Here is a 25188-nt window from a genome sequence, read left to right as displayed (position 1 = left end):
TGAGTTAATTGCACAGTGTGTTCAAGAAGAGACTTGCCAAAGGCAATAAAAAGGCAGAGGTTGTGAACTTTGTGCAAGGAGGAAAAGGGAAGAAATCATACAATGCTGGAAATAATTCAGGTAAGAACTTCAAGAACTCTAGGAATTCTGATAAGACTGGTATTTCTGCTAAAATATTTGAATCTTCCAAAGGGTCTAATAATCTTAAACCTAAAGTTAAGCTTAAGTGTTTTTTTTTCTTGCAAAACTCGAGGTCATTTAAGAAAAGATTGTGAATCATTTAAGGACTATTTGAAAGCTAATGGGAAATAAATAGTTAATGTATGTGTAGAGTCGAACTTAATTGAGATTCCTTTTAACTTATGATGGTTTGATACTGACGGCATAGTTCACATAACTAACTCACTGCATGGTTTTGAAAAACAAAAGGATGCTAGTTTTAACTATTTTAATGTTTTGTGGGGGAAGGGACAAATGTTACAGTTAAAGTTGTTGGAACAATTAGGTTAAAACTAAATTCTAGTTTTATTTTGCAATTGAATGATGTGCTTTATGTTCCAAAGATGAGAAGAAATTTGATCTCAGCCTCTAAACTTGTGAAAAATGGTTTTTCCTTCCTAGGTGATGATGAATGTTTACAACTTTTTCAAAAGAACTATCTTAATTCCACTTTTGGGACTGCTAGCTTAGTTGAAAACTTATGGCAGTTGGAGTGTAGTGTGGTCTGTAATGAACATCATGCACTAAATACAAGCATTAAGAGAATGTTAAACATTGACACTTCTTACATTCTTTGGCACAAGAGATTAGGTCATATATCAAAAGAATCACTAAACTATCAACAGCAAACTTGATTCATTCACTTGATTTCGAAACTACAACCAAATGTGTGGCTTGTTTCAAAGGAAAGCTAACTAATTTTCGAAATTTTGAAGCCAAAAGAAGTAAAAATTTACTTGAGATTATTCACACTGGTGTTTGTGGTCCTTTCCCAACTAAAACAATTTGTGGAAATGGTTACTTTGTTAATTTCATTGATGATTTTTCGGTTATACATTTTTAATGAGTGAAAAGTCATATGTTCTTAAAATGTTTCACAATCTTTAAGACTGAGGTAGAAAAGCAGTTAAACAAATCCTATTGTTAGATTGGATAGGGGTGGATAATATTTTGGCAGGTACACAGAGTTTGGACAACAAAAGGGTCATTTTGCACTCTACCCTGAATAACAAGGAATTGTGGCTCAATACACAACTCCTGGCACACCACAACAAATGGAGTATCAAAAAGAAGAAACGGGACATTGATTGGCATGGTGAGAAGCATGAAGTTAAGGTCTAAGTTGCCTAGTTTCTTATGGGGTGAGACTCTGAAGACTGCTACCTATATACTAAATCGAGTCCCTAGCAAATTAGTATCAACCACTCCTTTTGAAGTCTAGTATGGTAGAATGCCAAGTTTTGGTCACTTCCATATTTGGGGATGTAAGGTAAAGGCTAGGTTCTATAATTCGGAGGAAAGGAAACTAGATCTAAGGACTAAGTCTTGTTATTTCATAGGTTACTTAGAAAAATCAAAGGGGTTTAAGTTCTATTGTGCACAGGCTCACACCAGAATCAAGGAAACCCATAATGCAAGGTTTTTCGAAGATCAAGATGTCTCAGATTTTACCGTTGAGAACTTTATATTTGAGGAACTTGAACAGCCATCAATTGAAGGATCTTCAAGTGAACATTGCCCAATTTTAGTGTGCTTTCAAGCCAATGATCAACACATTGAGTCTGATCATTCTAATGAAATAGTTGAAGTGATGGAGCAACAAGAAGTAACTGAAATCAGGCATGAATCGAGTCAGCAAGCTATTGAATTGGTTGATAATGCTTCAACAAGTTGCACAACAAATTGACAATATTCAAGTTCAACTTGAAATCAGAAGATCCACAAGAACTAGGGTTGGGTTCGTTTGGCAAACCGTGCCAAATTCCTTGTGCCCCTACCAGCCACATATACATAATTACTGAAAATTAGTTTACCGCTAGCCAACTATCTTCTTGCAGTTGCCAAAAATCTATTCAGCCAAAATTATTGGCTGGTTCGGTTGGTAAATGGCACAACTGATGGTTTCCACTTCTTCCTCGCTATCTTTCAGTTCCAATGGCTTATTTTGATTTTCAAATTGGCGTGGTTGTTCGGTTGCATTGTGTGGTTCATTTTGGGTTAATCCATGTTGTGCACCAACGGTTGATGGGCTAAACTCCATCATCCTAAACATAAGCAACGCATATACATTCAAAATCATATATATGTACGTGTATATATAGTATCAGTAATCATCATGCTATCAATTTTGTTAACAATATTTTCTATATTTATTATGGCATGAATCATATACATATACATATATTTTTTAAATCCTAAAACTAAGGAGTCAGCAGTCAAGCATGTAAAAAATACCTAAAATATCTAAATAGAAAAAAAAAAAAAAAATATATATATATATATATATATATTGGTAGGTATGACATACCACTGCCATACAAAATTAATTACCAAAGTCATGCCATTAATTGTCGGTTCCGCAAAATGCCAACCGATTATGAAAAAATACCAAAACTATACCATACCATTATGAGCCGACCGGTATGGTTCGGTCGGTAAATCGGTTTATGGAAAAAGTTTCCACCCCTAACAAGAACAAGAAAACCTGCAATTACAAGTGATTTTTTTGTTATCTTCAAGAAACTGACTATAACATTGGAGACATTGATGATCTAATAACTTATTCATAGGCCATAAAGAGTTCACAGTCAAGTTTGCGGAACAATGCAATGAAGGAGGAGCTGGACTCAATGTACAAGAATCAGGTTTGGGTGTTAGTGGAGCCAGGACTAGTCTATAGGGTGTAAATGGGTGTACAAGACTAGGAGGGATGCACATGGACAAATTGAGAGGTATAAAGCTCTGTTGGTTGCTAAAGGGTTTGCTCAAAGAGAAGGTATTGACTATAATGATACATTTTCACTAGTGTCTTCCAAAGATTCAATGCGAATTATTATGACAATCACTGCCCACTTTGATCTTGAGTTACATCAGATGGACGTAAAAACAGCATTCCTCAATGGTGATCTTCAAGAAGACATTTACATAGTACAACCCCCTGGATTTATTGAAAGAGGGAAGGAGAATATGATCTGTAAATTAAAGAAATCAATCTATGGTCTCAAGTAAGCTTCCAAACAATGATACTTAAAGTTTGATCAAGTGGTTACATCTAATGATTTTGTTAAGAACAAACTCGATGATTGCAAGTTTAATCACCCTGTTAGAATGAAAACCAACCAGGTATACCTCTTTTATTTCGAGTGGCTTAGACTGTATGATTAGAACATTTTTGCTATTAGTTCTTATTAAGAGCTCCACACCATTAGTTAGATGATTAGTTAAAATGATTGTATAAGTCAGTAATATAGTTAGTAAGTTTATTAGTATTTGATTAGAGTAATTAGGCTTTTTCTTATAAAAATAAAATTATGTAATCTTTCTTTGAGATTTTGAAGCATTTTAAGAGTTATAAAATAGCTCAAAGCTTTATCAGTTTATGATTTAATTGAGATTTTGAAACATTTTGAAAGTTGTAAAGTGGCGCAAAGCTTTATCGGTTTATGATTCCTTCGTATCGAAGCAAGAGGTGTTTAGGTAGAGGCACTGTAGCTAGTGGGTCTAAGTACACGAGTGTCCGCTTTTCCAAAGTAGCTTTGGAATCGAAAAGCAATCCAAACATGCCTCTGCTAGATAAAGCCGACGACTTTGATTTAACCAGTCAAAACCCAGTTTCTACAATTAATCAACCAACTAATACTCAATTTAATCTGTAATGATAATGTAGCTGCTAGTTGCAAGTTCACAGCAAACCCAGCATCCCAGTTTCAGCCGCCGACCCCGCCGTCCCTGCCAGCACAAAAACTATCAATGTTGCCAACGGCTGGTCGAACTTTATAGGTACTTTCGAACCGGACGGCAATCGGAACTCCCTGAAGGCGTCGCCGTTTCCCTAAATCCCATGGACAACAACCGCATCGATGATCAAAGTGGTCATCCACCGTCTATTCCGTCTCCTGCGCCGTCCTATCTCGATCCTAAAAGCCTTGAATTGATTCGGACACTCAACCCCGCCGTGATCGAATGGATGAGGAATCTCGACCCTGCCTTCCTCGATGAGATTCGGAAGATTCAGGAATTGAGTTTGAAGGAAAAGGAGGAAAAAGAAGGCAAGGAGAGAGAGACTCAAGAGGAAACTGAGAAGGAGAGACAGAGCGAAAGCGGCAGCGGAGGAGGAGGGAATGAGAACGGTGGTGAGGTGGTGAAGGAGGTTGTTGAGGAGAGTAGCACAAGGAATCACTCTTGGAGAAGGAATAACAAGCTGGTATATCACTCATCTTTCGCATTTAGCAATTGCATATGTATGTTTAGGGTTGAAAGATTGAGGCTTTTCGTGTTTTCCGGCCTCACCTCTCATTGTTTGAGCTGAGAAATGCATGTATGCATGTGTTATAGCATAAAGAATGTGTTAATCGGTTAGTTTATTATGCCGTGACGATGATGTTTGTCAGCGGGATTGACTCGAAATGGAGACACATCATATTTGTTAAAGATGAAGATTTTCTTTCACATGCTTCTTTGCAGTGAAATTTGTACGTGAAAAATCGGGACTTTGGGCCTGCATTTAGTGTTTGAGACATTAATGCATCTGGCCTTGTATGATTGCATTAAGTATTTGTGTTGTTGGTGCTCACTTTGTGTTTCTTGGTGTTTTGAACTATATCATATTTATTAGATGAAGCTGTCCAAGGACAAGGCAATGCAGGGGGAAGAGTTGGCAGAGAAGCAAGACCAGACTGAAAGCAAGGTTATTATCTATCCAAATTCCGAAGTTCTGGTTTTCACAGCAAGTGCTTGGTTTTCATATTTTACGTCAATAAGTTTGTTTTGCTTTGCATATTTGGTTTCAAGTAGTATCTTAACTTTTTGTATATAGCATTTGCATGTGTGTTTATGGTTGAAAGAGAGACATTTCATGTGTTCTAGGCCCCAGCTCTCATTGTTTCAGCTGAGAAATGCATGCATGCATATGTTATAGTGTAAAGTATGTGTTAATTGGTTAGTTTATTATGCTGCCGTTGACTCGAAATGGAGGCATTTATCAGAATTGTTAGAGATGAAGTTTTTCTTTCACAGGATTCTTTATGGTGAAATTTGTCCGTGAAACATCAGGACTTTGGATTAACAAAAAAAATTGGGACTTTGGGCCTGCATTTAGTGTTTGTAACATTAATGCATCTGGCCTTGTATGATAGCAGGAAATATTTGTTGGTGATCACTTTTTGTTGAAGATGCCTAAGGACAAGGCAAAGCCGAGGGAAAAGTTGGCAGAAAAGCAAGACCAGACCGAAAGCAAGGTTATTATCTATCCGAGGTTATGATTTTACAACAAATTGCTTGGTTTTCATGTTGTACGTCATTATGTTTGTTTTTACTTTGCATATTTGGTTTCAAGTAGTATCTTAACTTTTTGTATTTAGCATTTGCATATGTATGTTTATGGTTGGAAGATTGAGACTTTCCGTGCTTTCCCGGCCTCAGCTCTCATTGTTTCAGCTGAGAAATGCATGCATGCATATGTTATAGTGTAAAGTATGTGTTAATCGGTTAGTTTATTATGCTGCCGTTGACTCAAAATAGAGGCATTTATCATAGTTGTTAGAGATGAAGTTTTTCTTTCACATGCATCTTTGTGGTGAAATTTGTACGTGAAACATCGGGACTTTGGATTAACAAAAAAAATTGGGACTTTGGGCCCAGTGGCGGATCCAGGATTTTAAACTCGGGGGGTCCCAATTATAAAGGTCAAAAAAATTATAGACAAAAATAACATTGAAAATTTAAATATAATACATTTCATTCAAAAATCATATGCAAAACAATATTACAAATTGTAAAATTATAATTCAAGTGTCCATTACTAGGTTTCATAAGTTACTAGGGAGTACCTAAGTTATTGATTATCTAATATGAAGCACTAAATTTAAAGGGGTGTGCTATTCACACACCCCTTTTTCCTTCTCACACACCCTTTGTTTATTTCTGTCATTTGATCTTCTTTAATTTAGTCGATCCGACGGTCGCAAATTAAGAGGGTGTGTGGATAGCACACCCCAATTTAAAACACCGGTCAAATAAAACTCTCCCCAAACTCCCACTATCTTTCTAACCAAACACACCATTTTTCTCTTTTACTAGTTTCCAAATGTCCACCTTCTCTCTCACTAAGAACAAAGCTGCCATACCTCCACCAACCGCCTCCCTCCCCATTCTCCCGAAGCCATGGTAGCTCCACCACCAAATTTCACCAACCCATGACAGATCATATCCATCTTACTAACCTTATGAAGGAAATTTCACCCACAAGAAAAATTACTAAGATGGTTGAAATAATTTGGGAAAGTTTGGGCTTATGTACTGCCCCCGCCAGACGACAGAGAAAGGTTGGAGGAGAAGTGGGTGGCACCGACGGATGAGACCATGGCAGAAGCAAGAAGGAGAGCGGCAATAAGGGTCCCTATTTCTTTCTTCTCTGTGCGCGGTCATCTTCTCCGAGAAGAAGACAGCCACTGCAACCTACACAGACCTCATGCTCGAGTACGAGGGGTCCCCGGAAAATTTATAGCAACGATTTAGGATTGCCAACGGGTCCTGGGACCTCCCTGGTCCCTATGTGGATCCGTCCTTGTTTGGGCCTGCATTTAGTGTTTGAAACATTAATGCATTTGGCCTTGTATGATAGCAGGAAATATTTGTTGGTGATCACCTTGTGTTGGAGGTTTCTAAGGACAAGGCAAAGCTGAGGGAAGGGTTGGCAGAAAAGCAAGACCAGACCGAAAACAAGGTTATTATCTATTGATTTTACAACAATTGCTTGATTTTCATGTTTTACATCATTATGTTGGTTTTTACTTTGCATATTCGGTTTCAAGTAGTATCTTAACTTTTTGTAATTAACTTTTGCATATGCATGTTTATGGTTGAAAGATTGAGACTTTCCGTGTTTTCCAGGCCTCAGCTTTCATTGTTTCAGCTGAGAAATGCATGTATGCATGTGTTATAGTCAGTTTATTTCGCTGCGATGATGATCTTTGTTAGTAGAATTGACTTGAAATGTAGGCAAATATCATATTTGTTGGAGCTGATGTTTTCTTTCACGTTCATATTTGTTCTGAAATTTGTATGTTAAAAATCGGGACTTTGAATTAACAAAAAAAATGGAGACTTTGGACATACATTTAGCGTTTGAGACGTTAATGCATATGGCCTTGTATGATTGCAGGAAATATTTGTTTTTTTTTTTTGTGCTCACTTTGTGTTTCTTGGTGTTTTCAACTTTATCATATTTATTAGAAGAAGGTGTCTAAGGACAAGGCAAAGCAGCGGGAAGAGTTGGTAGAGAAGCAAGTCCAGACCGAAAGCAAGGTTAATATCAATCCGAAGTTCTGGTTTTTAACTTTTTGCTGCAACTACTTGGTTTTCCTGCTTTACATCATTAAGATTGTTTTACTTTGCATATTTGGTTTCATGTACTATCTTAACATTTTGTATTTAGCATTTGCATATGTATGTTTATGGTTGAAAGATTGAGACTATTCGTGTTTACCCGGCCTCAGCTCTGATTGGTTCAGCTAAGAAATGCATGTATGCATCTGTTATAGCGTAAAGAATGTGTTAATCGGTTCGTTTATTATGCCGCGATGATGATTTTTCCAGCGGCATTGACTCAAAATGGAGGCGCATTTCATATTTTTTGGAGATGATATTTCTCTTTAACATGCATCTTCGTGGTGAAGTTTGTACGAGAAAAAATTGGGATTTTTTATTAACAAAAAAATTGAGACTTTGAGCCTGCATTTAGTGTTTGAAACATTAATGCATCCGGCCTTGTATGATTGCAGGAAATAATGTTTTAAAGGCTCGCCTCAGGGCGCGCCTAGGCGCCCTGTGAGGCTGGGCTTGAGGGTTGACGCCTCTGTTTTGAGGGAGTGGGCGGAAGGCGCTGGAAGGTGTCGCCGGAGCCGCTAGGCGCACCTCAGGGGATTTTGTTTTGTTTTTTTAAATACTCCCAAACCCAAATTTTGGGTAGGGTTTTAACTACCTCATACCTCTTCCTTGCACTATCATCTCTCTGCCTTGTTTTCTGATTTTTATCTTTTATATAAAGGATGTGTGTGCCGTCTACGTGCGTTGTTATATGTGTGCTCATTATGCTTTTCATCCTCTATTTTATATATATAATATATGTATATATATGTATTTATAATATATGTGTGTGCTCAGGGTGATTATTGATTAATAATCTTCTTCTTTTTTAATATAAATATGTGTATGCTCAGTGTATATATTAAAAAATTTAGGTCTCGTGAGGCTTCGCCTCACGCCTTACACCTAGGCTGGGCTATCCCTCGGACGCCTCGCCCACGCCTCACGCTATTAATACTATAGTTGTGTTGTTGATGCTCACTTTGTGTTTCTTGGTGTTTTGAACTTTATTAAATTTATTAGAAGAAGGTGTCTAAGGACAAGGCAAAGCAGAGGGAAGAGTTGGCAGTGAAGCAAGACCAGACCGAAAGCAAGGTTTTTATCTATCCATAGTTCTGGTTTTCAATGCAACTGCTTTAAATGTTTTACATCATTAAGTTTGTTTTACTTTGCATATATGATTTCAAGTAGTATCTTAACTTCTTGTATTTAGCATTTTCATATGTATGTGTATTGTTGAAAGATTGAGACTTTTCTTGTTTTCCCGACTTCAGCTCTCATTGTTTCAACTGAGAAATGCATGTATGCATGTGCTATAGTGTAATTAAAGAATTTGTTAATCGTTAGTTTGTTATGCCGCGATGATGATTTTTGTCAGCGGAATTGGCTCGGAATGGAGGCACATATCATATTTGTTAGAGATGATTTTTTTCCTTTCACATGCTTGGTGAAATTTGTACATGAAAACTTTGGACTTTGGATTAACAAAAAAGATGGGAACCTTGGGCCTGCATTTAGCGTTTGAGACATTAATGCTTATGGCCTTCTATGATTGCATGAAATATTTGTGTTTTTGGTGCTCATTTTGTGTTGCTTGGTATTTTGAACTTTATCATATTTGTTAGACGAAGGTGTCTAAGGACAAGGCAAAGCAGAGGGAAGAGTTGGCAGAGAAGCAAGACCAGACCAAAAGCAAGGTCATTATCTATCCGAAGTTCTGGTTTTGAACTTTTAACTGCAACTGTTTGGTTTTCGTGTTTTACATCATTCAGATCGTTTTACTTCGCATATTTTGTTTCAAGTGGTATCTTAACTTTTTGTATTTAGCATTTGCATATCTATGTTTATGGTTGAAAGATTGAGACTTTTTGTGTTTTCCCGGCCTCAGCTCTCAATTTTTCAGGCTTTAGCTGAGAAATGCATGTATGCATGTGTTATAGTGTAAAGAATGTGTTGACTGGTTTGTTTATTATGCCGTGATGATGATCTTTGTCAGTGCAATTGACTCGAAAAATCGAAATGGAGGCACTTATCATATTTGTTAGAGATGACGTTTTCTTTCACATGTATCTTTATGGTGAAATTTGTACGTGAAAAATGGCAACTTTGGACCTGCATTTAGTGTTTGAAACATTAATGCATCTGGCCTTGTATGACTGGATGAAATATTTGTGTTGTCGGTGCTCACTTTGTGTTTCTTGGTGTTTTCAACTTTATCATATTGTTTAGAAGGTGTCTATGGACAAGGCAAAGCAGAGGAGAGAGTTGGCAGAGAAGCAACGCCAGACCAAAAACAAGGTTATTATCTATCCGAAGTTCTGGTTTTGAACTTTTTACTGCAATTGCTTGGTTTTCATGCTTACATCATTAAGTTTGTTTTACTTTCCATATTTGGTTTCAAGTAGTATCTTAACTTATGTATTTAGCATTTGCATATGTATGTTTATGGTTGAAAGATTGAGACCTTTCGTGTTTAGCACTCTTCTTTTCATGCTTTTGCTGAAAAATGCATGTATGCATGTGTTATAGTGTAAAGAATGTGTTAATCGGTTAGTTTATTATGGCATGATGATGATCTTTGTCAGTGGAATTGACTCGAAATGAAGCACTTGTCATATTTGTTAGAGATGATGTTTTTCTTTCGAATGCATCTTTGTGGTGACATTTGTACGTGAAAATTGGTACTTCGGATTAACTGAAAAATCGCGACTTTGGACCTGCATTTAGTGTTTGAAACATTAATGCATCTGGCCTTGTATGACTGGATGAAATATTTGTGCTGTTGGTGCTCGCTTTGTGTTTCTTGACGTTTTCAACTTTATCATATTGTTTAGAAGGTGTCTACTTACAAGGCAAAGCAGAGTGAAGAGTTGACAGAGAAGCAAGACCAGACCGGAAGCTAGATTTTTGTTTATCCGAAGTTCTGGTTTTTACTTCAATTGCTTGGTTTTCATGCTTTACATCCTTAAGTTTTGTTTTACTCTGCATACTTGGTTTCACGTAATATCTTAACTCTTTTTGTTTTGAGTGACGATGGGGCTTCTCATATGGTTTATCTGAAAGCTAGTAGGTTAGCGTGTTAGCGTGCACAACTGAACATGATCAACTCATAGGCGACGTATGTTAAACCTTTTATCTTGTAGCTAACTATAGAACGATGAGGGTCTTGAATGTGATCAACTTATAGTCGATGTGTTATCATGACAATTGTATGGTGTTACATTACAATCACACATTCCTTTTTATACGGGATTACGATTAATTTTTAAATTGTGAATGACATTTCTTTCCCTTTGTACCCTCCTATTCAAATCTGTGCAATGTGCACGGCGGCCTAGTAACAGTTTCATGATCTTAATATAACACTTGAGCTTGTTGCAGTATTGCCCAGGACGACGTAAAGGGGAACCCTCCGTAGCTCCAGCTCTGGAACTTAACTTTGTGGGCCTGCCAATTCGTCCGGTATAAACTCTTTTGATCTGCAAAAATATGAGGAATGAATATCTAAGATTTTGTCTTTGCTATTTTCTTAGGTCTGGTTTGGTACTGAGATGATTCTGAAAAAAGCTGGTATCAAAAAAAGCTGGGAGCTGTTTTTGTGGCTTTTTTTCACAGTTTTGGGTGAAAAAAAGCCAAAAACAAGAAGCTGCAAAATCCAGCTTTGAAAAACCGGTTTTTTTTCACATCTGTTTTACATAAAAGTTTATCAAACACTATAATACTGCTTTTTTTTTTCAAAAGCACTTTTACAAAAAAGTTTACCAAACACTCTGCTACTTTATTTCACAGCTGCTTATTCTCAAAACACAGCAGAAGCAGCTTTTTTTCAAAGCACAGAAATATCAAACCAACCCTTAGTCTGTTGGAGCTACTATCAAGTGTCCATATGTTTGCTGAATAATTATTTTAACGTATTACAGGGGAAGAAAGATTGTCGGCACTATATGCGAACTGTCACTTGCAAGTATGGAAACAGCTGCTTGTTTAATCACCCTGATCCTACACCTGCAAAAGAATCTCGCCCACAATCCGCTTATGAATCTCATGGGATTCATTCCGAAACTACAGAATGGAATGATGTCATCACTCCGGTATTATAGTCTTGGGTTTACCGTTTATTTACCTCTCATGATTTTGATGTACGAATTACCATTTGTTTTCGTGTTTTGACTTCGTTCTTTTCCTTTTCATGCCCTTTGAACATCTGGAAGTAGAGCTGGGACTGATGCTACAATTCCGCAACAGCCAGAGTTATAAGTTTTGCATGAAACGTCGGCTAGAGGAGTTAATCGTTTTCTTATTTTTGACTTGGAAATGTATCAAACCTTGTCACCCAGCTGCCAGCGGTCTTTCGGATGTGAGAAGTTAATTGAAGCCGGAAAATGTAAATCATTTCGTATTTGAAGTGATTTTACTAGAAAATACAGGTTAAATTTGGGGAGTATCCTCTCAACTTTGCTTTGTGGTTATGGTCACTTCCCAATTATCTTTGATTTGTTTGTTGGATAATCCTACCTACAGAAGTGATTGTGTTAACTATTGACCTCCAAACCAAACAAACCCCTACAATGGGGAAGAATTGCTGGATGAACTCGAACATTTTGTTTTTTGAACCAAGTTAGTGTCTACATAGAGAATATTTGATCCTCTCATCGCGATGAATAATTCGACGGGACAAAAAAATTTGATGATCCTCGATGACAATGAGCAAAACAAATGAGAGTGCACCAAGAATTTACGAGGTTTGACAAAAAAAAAACTTGTGTATGTGCCTCCTCTTGAAGTGAATTTGTCAAACCTCTCATTTGGTGGGTAGAATTAGATTTGATAATTTGCTATTTTAAGATATGGTGACGTAAGAAATGAAGGTCATTGTGAATGATTCTTCATATGGGGACGGGATTAGAAGGGATAAGTGATAAGAGATGTTGGTATCCTACCATTTTGTGGGGGGTTGAATATGATATGTTTTCTTCACTCTGCACTTCATCTTCTACCTTTTAACTTGGACAAAACAACTTTGTTTCTTCCGTCCTTCAACATGCTTGAATTTACTGTGTTATCAAATCAAATCCAATCTTAGGCACCAAGCGAGCTCTCAGACTTGGGGAGTGGGATGATCAGATTGATACAAGGTAAGCAAGGTTATTATCTATTCGAAGTTCCGGTTTTTACTGCAATTGCTTGGTTTTCATGTTTTACATCCTTAAGTTTTCTTTTACTTGGCATAGTTGGTTTCGCGTAATATCTTAACTCTCTCTGCTTTGAGTGACGATGGGACTTCTCGTATGGTTATCTGAAAGCTAGTAGGTTAGCATGCACAACTGAACGTGATCAACTTATAGTCGATGTGGTTATCTTAAGCCTTTTATCCTGCAGCTGACTATAGAATGATGAGGGTCTTGAACGTGATCAACTTATAGCCGATGTGTTTTCATGACAGTAGTATGCTGTTACATTGAATTTTGAATTGTGAATGACATTTCTTTCCCTTTGTACCCTCCTATTCAAGTCTCTGCAATGTGCATGGTGGCCTATTAACAGTTTCAAGATGTTAATATAACGATCGAGCTTGTTGCAGCATTGCCCAGGACGACGTAGAGGGGAACCCTCTGTAGCTCTAGCTCTGGAGCTTGTTGCAGCATTGCCCACAATCCGCTTATGAATCTCATGGGATTCATTCCGAAACTAGAGAATGGAATGATTATCAGGTACTTTTAAGTCATCACTCCGGTATTATAGTCTTGGGATTATTTACCTCTCATGACGAATTACCGTCTTTTAAGGGATAAGAGTCTGGATTTTTTGTGTTTTGACCTCTTTCTTTTCCTTCTCATGCCCTTTTTTATTCATGTTTTGGCTCATAAAACTAGTAATATGGTCCTCCATTAAGGACTTGAAATTTCCAATATTTTGAGCAAACTGTTGTCGGCATCAGTTGTAGTAATATGCTTACGTTTTCACTTGGGTACATCTAAACCTTTTAATTGGGTTCCCTAATAGTATCCTGTACCTGCACCATATGTTATGAACAACGCAGTGACTGAAATCAACTTCGACGGACAATATGCACAGCTGAAGCAAGTTGAAGAATTACCAGAACGACCTTGGCAACCGGTTTGCATCTACGAGGATCTCCCTTTAAGACCAGTAAGTTCACTCTTTTTCAAAATGTTCTTTTTATAGAGAATTCGTAACTATGGATTATGATCTCAGAAGTATTTTCACTTTGTGATACAAGTACCATGGAAACTACTTTAGTTTTAGAACTCGAAGTTCTTTTCTTTTGGGCCAATGACAACTAACAAGTCACGTCCCTCTTGTTCACTGTTTGACAACTAACAAATCACGTCCCTCTTGTCATCAATTACGTAAGTTTTGATCCTAAATTTGTTTCCAATCCAGGGTCAGAACGTTTGCACACGGTGGTCGCTCTGGCGTTAGCTGTTCTGGGGCAACGTGCAGATTTGACCATCCGTCATTGTTAGATTCCTTTCTGTGACTCGGAAACTGCAAATGGGGTACGAACATCTGGAAGTAGAACTGGAAGGAACTGATGGTACAAGTCCGCCGAAGCCCGTGCAATGAGCTATGCATGAAATGCTTGCCTAGAGCACAGGATTCGCATCACTGAGGTCATCTGGACATGTGTAATCTCTTTTTCCACCCGAATGACAAACTTTTTAGTTGTGAGAACTCAAGGGAAATGGAACGTGTAAATTATTTCTTATCTATGTCATTTTCCCGGAAGATACAGGTTTTCAATTTCGTCGTGGTTGCCTATTCTCCGAGCATCTTCAAATGGCTTGGTTGTGGATCTCGCTCCCTAAGTTCTGCTGGCATCTTCTGTTGTGTATCGAACTTGTTGCGGGGTTGCATGCATTGTGTATCTTGCATGTAACATTGATCAAACTTGCATGTAAAACACCAATGAAGAATGCATACCCATATTACAAATTAACATGCTTGTAGGTCACGGCACTGGAGGGGGACCTATGAAGGTGACGGTGATGGTGAATTCAGGTCATATAAGTCAATCTTTGACCCAAGTGAAGAGAAGGGATGGTGAACCCAGGTAAAATAAGTCAACCAATATCATATAAGTCAACTTTTGACTCAAAATAAAAACAAAAAACCTAGGATAATCAAAATGGGAGAGTAAGCAGTGTATTCAGTTGAGATTTTGGGAAAATGATCCTCTTCAAATCCATTATGTGAGGATCGGATCCCCATATCCTATTCATTATGTATTATACAATCACTTTTCGTCAGATATTATTTGTATTTAATTTAAAGTAATAAAAGTTAAATAATTTCTGATGCGCGACACACAGCTGAGTAGGATCTTTACGTAAAGATACATCCTTTTCTGATATTTTTAAACATTATGCTTCCGTTGCATCGAAGTAAGAGGCACTGTACCCAGTCCATCTATTTCCGTGTCTACTTTTACTAAAGCAGCTTTGGAATTGAAATGCAATCCAAATATGCCTCCGCTAGAAAAAGCAGACGACTTTGAATTAATCAACCAACTTAAACTCAATTTCATCCATAAACGATAGTGTAGCTGCTGGTTGCAAGTTTACTGCAAACCCAGCAACCCCGTTTCAGCCACCGCCGCCACCAGCACAAAAACTACCAATGTTTCCGGCAGCGAGTTTCCTGCTTCAGGTGTCACTTTCAATGTGACCCGTAATTAATAGGCACTTTCGATCGGGACGGCTATCGGAACTCTATGAAAGCGTCGCCGTTCCCCTAAATCCCATTAACAACAACCGCATCGATGATCGAAGTGATGATCGAAGTGGTCGTCCACCGTCTATTCCGTCTCCTCTGCCATCAGATCTCAATCCTGAAATCCTTGATTGGATTCGGACACTTGACCCCGCCGAGCTCGAAAGGATCTACGCCATCCTCGATAAAATTCAGCAATTCGACCCCGCCGAGATTTTGGGGTTGAGTTTGAAGGAAAAGAATAAAAAAGAAGAAGAGAAGAGGAGAGAGACTGAAATGGAAAACGAGAAGGAGAGAGAGAATGAAAGCAGCGGCATTGGAGGAGAGAATCAGAATGGTGGTGTGGTGGAGAAGGAGGGTGTTGAGGAGAGTAGCACAAGGAATCAGTACCCATTGAGGCCGGAACCTGGAGACTGTTGGTGGTATCTGAAGACTGGCAATTGTAAGTTTGGATCGAATTGCAAGTTTAATCACCCTCGGAGAAGGAAAAACAAGCAGGTATATCACTTGTCTTTCGCATTTAGCATTTGCATGTGCATGTTTATGGTTGAAAGATTGAGGATTTTCGTGTTTTCCCGGGCTCAGCTCTTATTGTTTCAGCTTAGAAAGACATGTATGCATGTGTTATAGTGTAAAGAATGTGTTAATCGGTTAGTTTATTATGCTGCGATGATGATCTTTGTCAGCGGAATTGACTCGAAATGGCTGCAGATATCATATTTGTTAGAGATGATGTATTCTTTCACATGCATAGTTGCGATGAAATTTGTACATGAAAAATCGGGACTTTGTATTAACAAAAAAAAAAGGGAACGTTGGACCTGCATTTAGCGTTTGAGACCTTAATGCATTTGGCCGTGTATGATTGCACGAAATATTTGTGTTGTTGGTGCTCACTTTGTGTTTCTTGGTGTTTTGAACTTTTATCATACTTATTAGAAGAAGGTGTCTAAGGACAAGGCAAAGCAGAGGGAAGATTTGGCAGAGAAGCAAGACCAGACCGAAAGCAAGGTTATTATCTATCCAAAGTTCTGGTTTTTAACTTTCTATTGCAACTGCTTGGTTTTCATGCTTGCTATTTTCGACTTTATAAGGTGTGTAACTGCATCGATGATCAAAGTGATCATCCGCTGTTTATTCAGTCTCCTTTGCCATCCGATCTCAATCCTGAAATCCTTGCCCTTGACCCCACTGAGCTCGATAGGACCTATGCCATCTTCGATAAATTTCAGCAATTCGACCCCGCCTTTGAGAATTGGAACTTCAATCCTGCCATTGTTGACGAGATTTGTGAGTTGAGTTTGAAGGAATGGGAGAAAAAAGAAGAAGAAGAGAAGGAGAGAGAGTCTGAAAAGGAAAATGAGATGGAGAGAGAGGGCAAAAGCAGCAGCATTGGAGGAGGGAATCAGAATGGTGGTGACATGAAGAACGAGGTTGTTGCGGAGAGTAGCAGAAGGAATCAGTACCCATTGAGGCCGAAAGCTGGAGACTGTTCGTTGTATCTGAAGACTGGCAGTTGTAAGTTTGGATCGAATTGCAAGTTTAATCACCCTCGGCGAAGGAAAAACAAGCAGGTATATCACTCATCTTTCGCATTTAGCATTTACATATGTATGTTTATGGTTGAAAGATTGAGTATTTTCATGTTTTCGCGGGCTTGGCTCCCATTGTTTCAGCCTAGAAATACATGTATGCATGTATTATAGAGTAAAAAACTTTGACCTGCATTTAGTGTTTGACACATTAATGCATCTGGCCTTGTAATTGCAGGAAATATTTGTGGTGTTGGTGCTCACTTTGTGTTTCTTGGTGTTTTGAACTTTGTAAGGTGTGTAAGCACAAAGCAAAACAGAGGGTAGAGTTGGAAGAGAAGCAAGACCAGACCCAAAGCAAGGTTATTATCTGTCCGAAATTCTGGTTTTGACTGCAACTGCTTGGTTTTCATGTTTTACATCATTACGTTTGTTTTACTTTGCATATTTGGTTGCAAGTAGTATCATAACTTTTTTGTTTTAGTATTTGCATATGTGTTTTTATGATTGAAAGATTGAGACTTTTCATGATTTCTCGGCCTCAGCTCTCATTGTTTCAGAAATGCATGTATGCATGCGTCATCGTGTATAGAATGTGTTAATCGGTTAGGTTATTGTGCCGCGATGATCTTTGTTAGCAGAATTGACTCGAAATGGAGGCACATATCATATTTGTTAGAGATGATGTTTTTCTTTCACATGCATCTTTGCGATGAAATTTGTACGTGAAAAATTGGGACTTTTGATTAACAAAAAAAAAAAGGGAGACTTTGTGCCTGCATTTAGCGTTTGAAACATTAATGCATCTGGCCTTGTATGATTCAGGAAATATTTGTGTTATTGGTGCTCACATTGTGTTTCTTGGTGTTTTGAACTTTATCATATATATAAGAAGAAGGTGTCTAAGAACATTGTGTTTCTTGGTGTTTTGAACTTTATCATGTATATAAGAAGAAGGTGTCTAAGAACAAGGCAAAGCAGAAGGAAGAGTTGGCAGAGAAGCAAGACCGGACTGAAAGCAAGGTTACTATCTATCCGAAGTTCTTGTTTTCACTGCAACTGCTTGGTTTTCATGTTTTAGATCATTAAGTTTGTTTTACTTTGCGTATTTGGTTTCACGTAATATCTTAACTCTTTCTGTTTTGAGTGACAATGGGGCTTCTCATATGGTTATCTGAAAGCTAGTAGGTTAGCATGCACAACTGAACGTGATCAACTCATAGGCGACATGGTTATCTTAAACCTTTTATCTTGTAGCTAACTATAGAACGTTGAGGGTCTTGAACGTGATCAACTTATAGTTGATGTGTTTTCATGACAATTGTATGGTGTTACATTCAATCACATATACCTTTTTATACAGGATTACAATTAATTTTTAAGTTGTGAATGGCATTTCTTTCCCTTTGTACCCTCTTATTCAAATCTGTGCAATGTGCATGGCAGCCTAGTAACAGTTTCATGATGTTAATATAACACTTGAGCTTGTTGCAGCATTGCCCCGGACGACGTAAAGGGGAACCCTCTGTAGCTCCAGCTCTGGAACTTAACTTTTTGGGCCTGCCAATTCGTCCGGTATAAACTCTCGGTTTGATCTGCAAAAATATGAGGAATGCATATCTATCTATTCATGGTGCTTAAGATTTGAGATTTTGTCTTTGCTATTTTCTTAGTCTGTTGGAGCTTACTATCAAGTGTCCATATGTTTGCTGAATAATTATTTTAACGTACTACAGGGGAAGAAAGATTGTTGGCACTATATGCGAAATGGCACTTGCAAGTATGAAAACAACTGCTCGTTTAATCACCCTGATCCTACACCTGCAGAAGAATCTCACCCACAATCCGCTTATGAATCTCATGGGATTCATTCCGAAACTACAGAATTCATCACTCCGGTATTATAGTCTTGGGTTTATTTACCTCTCATGATTTTGATGTACGAATTACCATTGTTTTAGGGATAATAGTCGGATGTTTTCGTGTTTTGACCTCTTTCTTTTCCTTCTCATGCCCTTTGAACATCTGGAAGTAGAGCTGGGACTGATGCTACAATTCCGCAACAGCCTGAGTTATAAGTTTTGCATGAAACGCCCGCTAGAGCAGTGAATCGTTTTGTTATTTTTAACTTGGAAATGTATCAAACCTTGTCACCCGGCTGCCAGCGGTCTTTCGGATGTAAGAACTTAATTGAAGCCGGAAAATGTAAATTATTTCGTATTTGATGTGATTTGACTAGAAAATACAGGTTAAATTTGGGGAGTATCCTCTCAACTTTGCTTTGTGGTTATGGTCACTTCCCAATAATCTTTGATTTGCTTGTTGGATAATCCTACCTACAGAAGTGATTGTGTTAACTATTGACCTCCAAACCAAACAAACCCCAACAATGGGGAAGAATTGCTGGATGAACTCAAAACATTTTGTTTTTTGAACCAAGTTAGTGTCTACATAGAGATTATTTGATCCTCTCATTGCGAAGAATAATTCGACGGGACGAAAAAATTTTGATGATCCTCGACGACAATGAGCAAAACAAACGAGAGCGCATCAAGAATTTACGAGGTTTGACAAAAAAATACTTGTGTATGTGCCTCCTCCTGAAGTGAATTTGTCAAACCTTCTCATTTGGTGCGTGGAATTCGATTTCATAATTTGCTATTTTTAGATATGGTGAAGTAAGAAATGGAGATAGTTGTGAATGATTCTTCATCTGGGGACAGGATTAGAAGGGATAAGTTATAAGAGATGTTGGTATCCTGCCATTTTGTGGGGGGTTGAAAATGATATGTTTTCTTCACTCTGCACTTCATCTTCTACCTTTTAACTTGGACAAAACTTCTTTGTTTCTTCTATCCTTCAACATGCTTGAATTTACTGTGTTATCAAATCAAATCCAATCTTAGGCACCAAGCGAGCTCTTGGACTTAGGGAGTGGGATGATCAGATTGATACAAGGTCCTGCAACAAGCAAGAATCAACTGCTGCAAACCTACATAAAGTGACGTTCTTGTGCCCAATTATTTAACTGAAGACCGCACAACATATATATATATATATATAGGCATAGAAGTGCAAAAGAAGCCAAAATCAATAAAAGCAGAAGTGAAAAAAAAGAAAAGAAGGAACAAAAAGAACTTTTTTTATATATATGAGAGATTTGCTGTTCCACATATATTTCCCAGGCACAAGAAAAAATTTTCTTTAATCCGTTTGTAGTAACTCCTCCCAGTCCCACCGTAATATTTTTGCATCATCACCTCGCCCTCGTGAGCAGTTGTTTAATCGTTCAACCACAGCAAAACCATTTATTCTGCAAATATTCAGTTAGAAGATTAGTAACAAAGCTATGAGAAGATTTGTGACCTATTTAGAAGTGCTTTTAAAATAACTAAAAACACTTTTAGATTACAAAAAACGCTTTCTAACCATATGTTTGGAAGAAAAAATTTAAAGAAAGCACCTGCCATGTGCTTCTTTTATGGAAGCGCCATTTGAAAATGCTAATCTAGAAAACATTAATACTTATCATAACTTTTTTGAGAGAAGCTCGTGAAAATTTTCATTTAACAACACGCGCTTCATGAAATAAGTTTTAACATTTCTTGCCAAATGTTATTAGAAGTGTTTTTGCTTGTCTAAAAGCGATTTTAGCCTTCTTAAAGCACTTCAAACAGGCCATATATACGGACACAACCCAAACATCAAATTTCATGAGCAACTTCTATAGTGTTTGTTACCTTTGGGGGAGGATACTTAGGATAATGCTCATTGACAGTGTTGTATCCAGCACCATTTCTTCGTGTGCTGCCGTCATTTTTTCGTGGGGTGACGATCTTCACTTGAGCCGCACTGGTCTTCTTGTCATCTCTGGCCTTGTTGAATATAACAGTAAATCCTTCAGCTGAAGCTGGGTTGTTTACATCCCATTCCCCGAATTTCGGCAACGGTCGACCTTTATCCTGCTGAAATATTGTAAAAACAAGCTCCGATTAGTATCTGCAGATACACTAAACTGGCTAGGTCATCAATCGTCTTGATCCTACTCGGTCTGTAACACCGAAGACTTAGTGAAATCAAACCAAAATATATTTCCACACATCTGCCTCCATTTTTCACGTCCTTGTTCATCTAACCTTCACCTTACCTCCACATCAATCTTCTGCGTTTCTTACACAGCGACATGTATGTGTGTCGTTAAGCAACTGCATTGGGACTTAGAATTTACTTTTTAATAAACTTAAGCAAAAGAATCATGCATGACACTATATTGTGCTCTCTAACCATTGTAATGAAAACAAGAAAAGAATTTCACATTAAGATGGGTAACAATTTGATTGATTAGGGGCAATGAATTTGCAAACTCCGTTTGTGTAAGTTTAGCTTATACTGCCGATCCCAAGCCCGAATAAAGGAAGAGGGTGAGGGGGTTAGGTAGTCGACAGCCGGCACTCTGTGATTATGTCGAATCCCTATGAGAGGCAATGAATTTGCACCAAAAAGGAAAAACGAAAAGAAGGGCTCGAAGGAAGATCCTCCATGCATACGTATCTTTCCAGAAATGCATGATAATTTCCATGCTAGGAATGATGGGAAAACTATTGTCTCTAGGTCATTAGAATTGAAAACCTTGAATTCCTAACAAAACTAAAATCTAGAGCATTGCACAACCTAATAAAATTCAATCTTTCTTTGATATTTTCTGTCCTAATAAACTGTCAAGAATTCACATAACAAAAAAGAAAAGAACAGAATTTTAATTGGTCAACGTACGGAAATTATATCGCCATCTATAACCCGAAATTTATACATGTTTGTACAGAAAAATGAGGGAAAATAATGAAAAAAAGCGGAGAAATGGAGAAAATGTTTACCGAAGCCATGATGGAGGAAGGCAGGATCTGCCCGACCTGATGGTTTGGAGGAGGAAGTTTTACAGGAAAAGATAATAGAAAGGGGAATGGTGCAGACAGACTGGAGAGAGAGAGAGAGAAAGAGAGAGAGAGAGAGAGAGAGGGGGGGGGGAGATCGAAAGAGAGAGAATGGTGCGATTTGTTAGGCAATTTTAGGAAACAAAATGAAGAGCTAGCCATTTTGTTAATCCTGTTAAACCGTTTTTGTTTTCTATAATCATAGATAATGAGTGTCTCACATATATATATATATGTATGTATATATATATATATATATATATATATGTATGTATATATTGAACCATTTAATGGTTAACTACGTATTATATGACTTTCTTATCATAAATATATACAAATGATATCGGAGAAAAAAAAAAAATCGAATCCAGGATCTCAAATGTAACCACGGACCAGCCACCCTAAATTAAAGAAAGAGATGTAAGAAATTAAAGAGGGGTACATAAATACTGTTCCCTGCATATTTTGAGCCTGATCTGATTAAATTTATGGGAGGAAGATGGAACTAATAAAGGGACTGAGAATTCAATAATTAAATTTTAATTCGACCAACTTTGAAAAACTTACGAGAAAAATAAATCTGGAAAAATTATGAGCTCTAGTAAAAAATGAACATCATGGCTAAAATATTGGTTGTAGGCACTGAACTATTCGGATTTAAAATTTAGATAGATTAATAAATTATGAGCTCTGGTAAAAAATGATCTTCATGGCTAAATCAGTATTTGAAGAATGTGGGCTGTATGTGAAAATGTAAGGTGTATGTTGAGAATGTGGGGTGGGAGGGGGTATTGTGGAGAAGTATGTGAGGTGTGTTAAGATAATTTTTAGTTGAAAAAAAAAATGCGGAATGTATTAAGTATGTGAGGTTTATTCAATAATATGTGGAGTGTTAATATAATATCTTTAAAATTATGAGTTCAAAGTGGATAGATTGAAAGTTGATACGAAGCCATCATTTACAACTATCATTCACACATCTAACTTCCAAACAATCCTTAGTCGATCTATTCATTTGGACTCATAATTCTTCCTCATTGCAAGTGGCGGAGCCAAAAGGGAGGCATCGGCTGCCACTGACCCCCAATAACTTCAAATGTCTCCCCTTTGAATTTTTATATAACCCCTATAATAGCTAAGCCAAACAAAATAGATAGACCATTTATTAATATTTTTTAATTAAAACATACCAAAACAACCTTTCCAAAAGAGGGAGAGGTTTGTCAGTGATCAATATTGTAAATAATTCACATCATATGGAAAGTCAATGGTTGTATACAATGAAAAATCAATGGAAATCAATGGTTTATTGATTACTTGGCCATATTCAATAAAAAATGTATTTGATTCTATTGATAATGATGTTATGATATGACATTCTAAAATATGAGAACATGTAGTTACCAATTATAAATGAAACGAAAGTATATTATTTTTCGGAAGCTTCTTGTTCGTGACCCCATTAAGGTAAATTTCTGGCTACGCCACTAGCAAGCATATCTAATTATTGAAAGTGGCGAATTCGTGTATAATACTTTTAAGGGTATATTAGTATTTTTATATAAACTTTTGGTTATATATATATATATATTTTTTTTTTTTTTTTTTTTTTTTTTTGAAAAGAAGACGATATCATTAACTTTTGGTTATAATTAGCATAACCATAAATTTTGATTATTTTTCTAAATTTCCCAATCTTTTTCCTAATGGACTTTAATATCATTTCAAAAATTGCTAATAACCTTTCATCGTATGGCTTCCAAATCACTATGTGAACTCGAAAGATTTTTCAATGTGTTAGGAATACAGTCCGATACTTCAAGTGTAAAAATACAATTGGTTAGAAACTTGAAAAAATAAATTTTTAAACAATTGTATTATGACATATGTTATACCAAACTATGTTATCAGCATACTGAAAAATCTCACGTGAACTCGAGATGATTAAATTGATAAATATCGTTTCTTTTCCAATCCACTTATCATCCAAGCCATAATATTTCAAAATCTGACATACATGTCCTCAAAGGAATCCTTTTGTGTTCGGATTTTTCAGCCGTTAGATTAAGAGATGTTCGTATCAATCAAATTTTTTTTTAATAAATAATATTATATACATTAAAAGGGTATAAAAGTGAATTAAGTCTCACAATAAGATAGTAATAATGTAATTCAAATTCTCATTTGACGAGAATCGTAACTTTATCACTGTTTGGGCCCAAAGCAAGGTCCATAAAAAAATTTCCGCATCCGAAAGCGAGCCTGCCATTCAAACGCTTCCCTATATAAACCCAAACTTAAAAGACCAGCCAGAATCTCAAACCCTAGCCGAAAACCCTAGGAGCAGAGCAGGAGCGAGCTAAAACAAGCAAAAATGAAGTATAATCCCCGCGTCACCAGCTCCCGCCGGAAGAACCGCAAGGCTCACTTCACGGCGCCGTCCAGCGTGCGCCGCGTGCTGATGAGCGCGCCTCTCTCCACCGACCTCCGCTCCAAGTACAACGTCCGATCGATGCCGGTGCGCAAGGACGACGAGGTCCAGGTCGTGCGTGGGACCTATAAGGGCCGCGAGGGCAAGGTCGTGCAGGTGTACCGCCGCAAGTGGGTCATCCACATCGAGCGGATCACCCGGGAGAAGGTGAACGGGTCCACCGTCAATGTTGGCATCAACCCCTCCAAGGTCGTCATCACCAAGCTCCGCCTCGACAAGGACCGCAAGTCTCTGCTCGACCGCAAGGCCAAGGGCCGAGCGGCCGCTGACAAGGACAAGGGCACCAAGTTCACCGCAGAGGATATCATGCAGAACGTCGATTGATTTCGATCGATTTCATTTGGGTTCGTGTTTTTGTTATTGAAATGAAATTAGCGACTGTCAAGTTAAGCACTTTAATTTTGATTATGCTTTAATGGATTTCGCGTTTAATCTGATCTTCGATTTGAGACATGAACGGATTTGTGCTGTTTTTGATAAGATATATTATATTTTGAAGTTCTTGGCAATAATTTTTTTCACTATATTTTGGTTGTGTATTGCATTATAATTCATTTTATTGCCGAAAGATTTGAAGTTTAATTCGAAATGAATGGGTTGTTGATTACTTTCACTATATTTTCTCTGAATCTGGAAGTAATATCGGTCCTGTTAATCGAATTTGGATTAGATTTTCTGGAGTATTGCTTGTTTGGCCTTTTCTTCTCGTATTGGTGATTTGTTTTAGTTTGTTGTATTTCTAGGGAGATTTGAGGATTACATGTGGGTTTAACAGGGTGATTGTCTTCTTGGCTTGTTGTGATTTATATGAGAAGAGCTGAATTTGCATCCTAGTATAGCCCCTACGAATTTGTTTCGGAGTTTTTTTTAGGTGCATTTGTTCTTCTACATTATGATTGAGAACTTGTTTTGGAAT

At 37.5% G+C, this 25188-nt stretch overlaps 3 protein-coding genes across 31 annotated transcripts in view; 2 read left to right on the top strand and 1 right to left on the bottom strand.

Annotated features, from left to right (window-relative positions):
* The window catches only part of LOC137710392 (uncharacterized), a 31537-nt gene extending 12357 nt beyond the window's left edge, over positions 1 to 19180 (top strand). For 15 of the 29 annotated variants that reach the window (XM_068449383.1, XM_068449381.1, XM_068449390.1 and 12 more), the window contains 10 exons: positions 7456 to 7524; positions 8608 to 8679; positions 9210 to 9281; positions 16261 to 16329; positions 16413 to 16892; positions 17147 to 17212; positions 17802 to 17873; positions 18345 to 18425; positions 18587 to 18748; positions 18886 to 19180. In XM_068449383.1, the coding sequence (XP_068305484.1) occupies positions 7456 to 7524; positions 8608 to 8679; positions 9210 to 9281; positions 16261 to 16329; positions 16413 to 16892; positions 17147 to 17212; positions 17802 to 17873; positions 18345 to 18425; positions 18587 to 18748; positions 18886 to 18897 (1155 nt within the window). In that variant the 3' untranslated portion in view covers positions 18898 to 19180. Of the gene's footprint in view, positions 1 to 5357; positions 5457 to 6841; positions 6944 to 7452; positions 7525 to 8607; positions 8680 to 9209; positions 9282 to 9813; positions 9883 to 10965; positions 11047 to 11504; positions 11676 to 11795; positions 12108 to 16257; positions 16330 to 16412; positions 16893 to 17088; positions 17213 to 17801; positions 17874 to 18344; positions 18426 to 18586; positions 18749 to 18882 lie in introns of those variants that run through there. The other 14 variants (XM_068449384.1, XM_068449385.1, XM_068449388.1 and 11 more) reach the window with 14 other exon arrangements.
* Positions 19181 to 19979: 799 nt separating this feature from the next.
* Positions 19980 to 21842, bottom strand: LOC137709793 (protein NOI4-like). The gene is made up of 3 exons (XM_068448777.1): positions 21725 to 21842; positions 20591 to 20815; positions 19980 to 20163 (listed from the first exon to the last, which is right to left on the bottom strand). The coding sequence occupies exons 1-3, from the start codon at positions 21731 to 21733 to the stop codon at positions 20140 to 20142; spliced, it is 258 nt and encodes an 85-aa protein (XP_068304878.1). The 5' UTR covers positions 21734 to 21842; the 3' UTR covers positions 19980 to 20139.
* Positions 21843 to 24091: 2249 nt separating this feature from the next.
* LOC137709932 (large ribosomal subunit protein uL24z) lies at positions 24092 to 24789 on the top strand. Its single transcript, XM_068448911.1, has one exon. The coding sequence runs from the start codon at positions 24156 to 24158 to the stop codon at positions 24594 to 24596; it is 441 nt and encodes a 146-aa protein (XP_068305012.1). The 5' UTR covers positions 24092 to 24155; the 3' UTR covers positions 24597 to 24789.
* The last annotated feature ends 399 nt before the right edge of the window (positions 24790 to 25188 follow it).

Source organism: Pyrus communis, chromosome 12, assembly GCF_963583255.1.
Source record: "Pyrus communis chromosome 12, drPyrComm1.1, whole genome shotgun sequence".
Lineage (NCBI taxonomy): Eukaryota > Viridiplantae > Streptophyta > Magnoliopsida > Rosales > Rosaceae > Pyrus > Pyrus communis.
The sequence above is the reverse complement of the archived record's forward strand: the minus strand, read 5'-3'. Positions and strand labels throughout refer to the sequence as shown.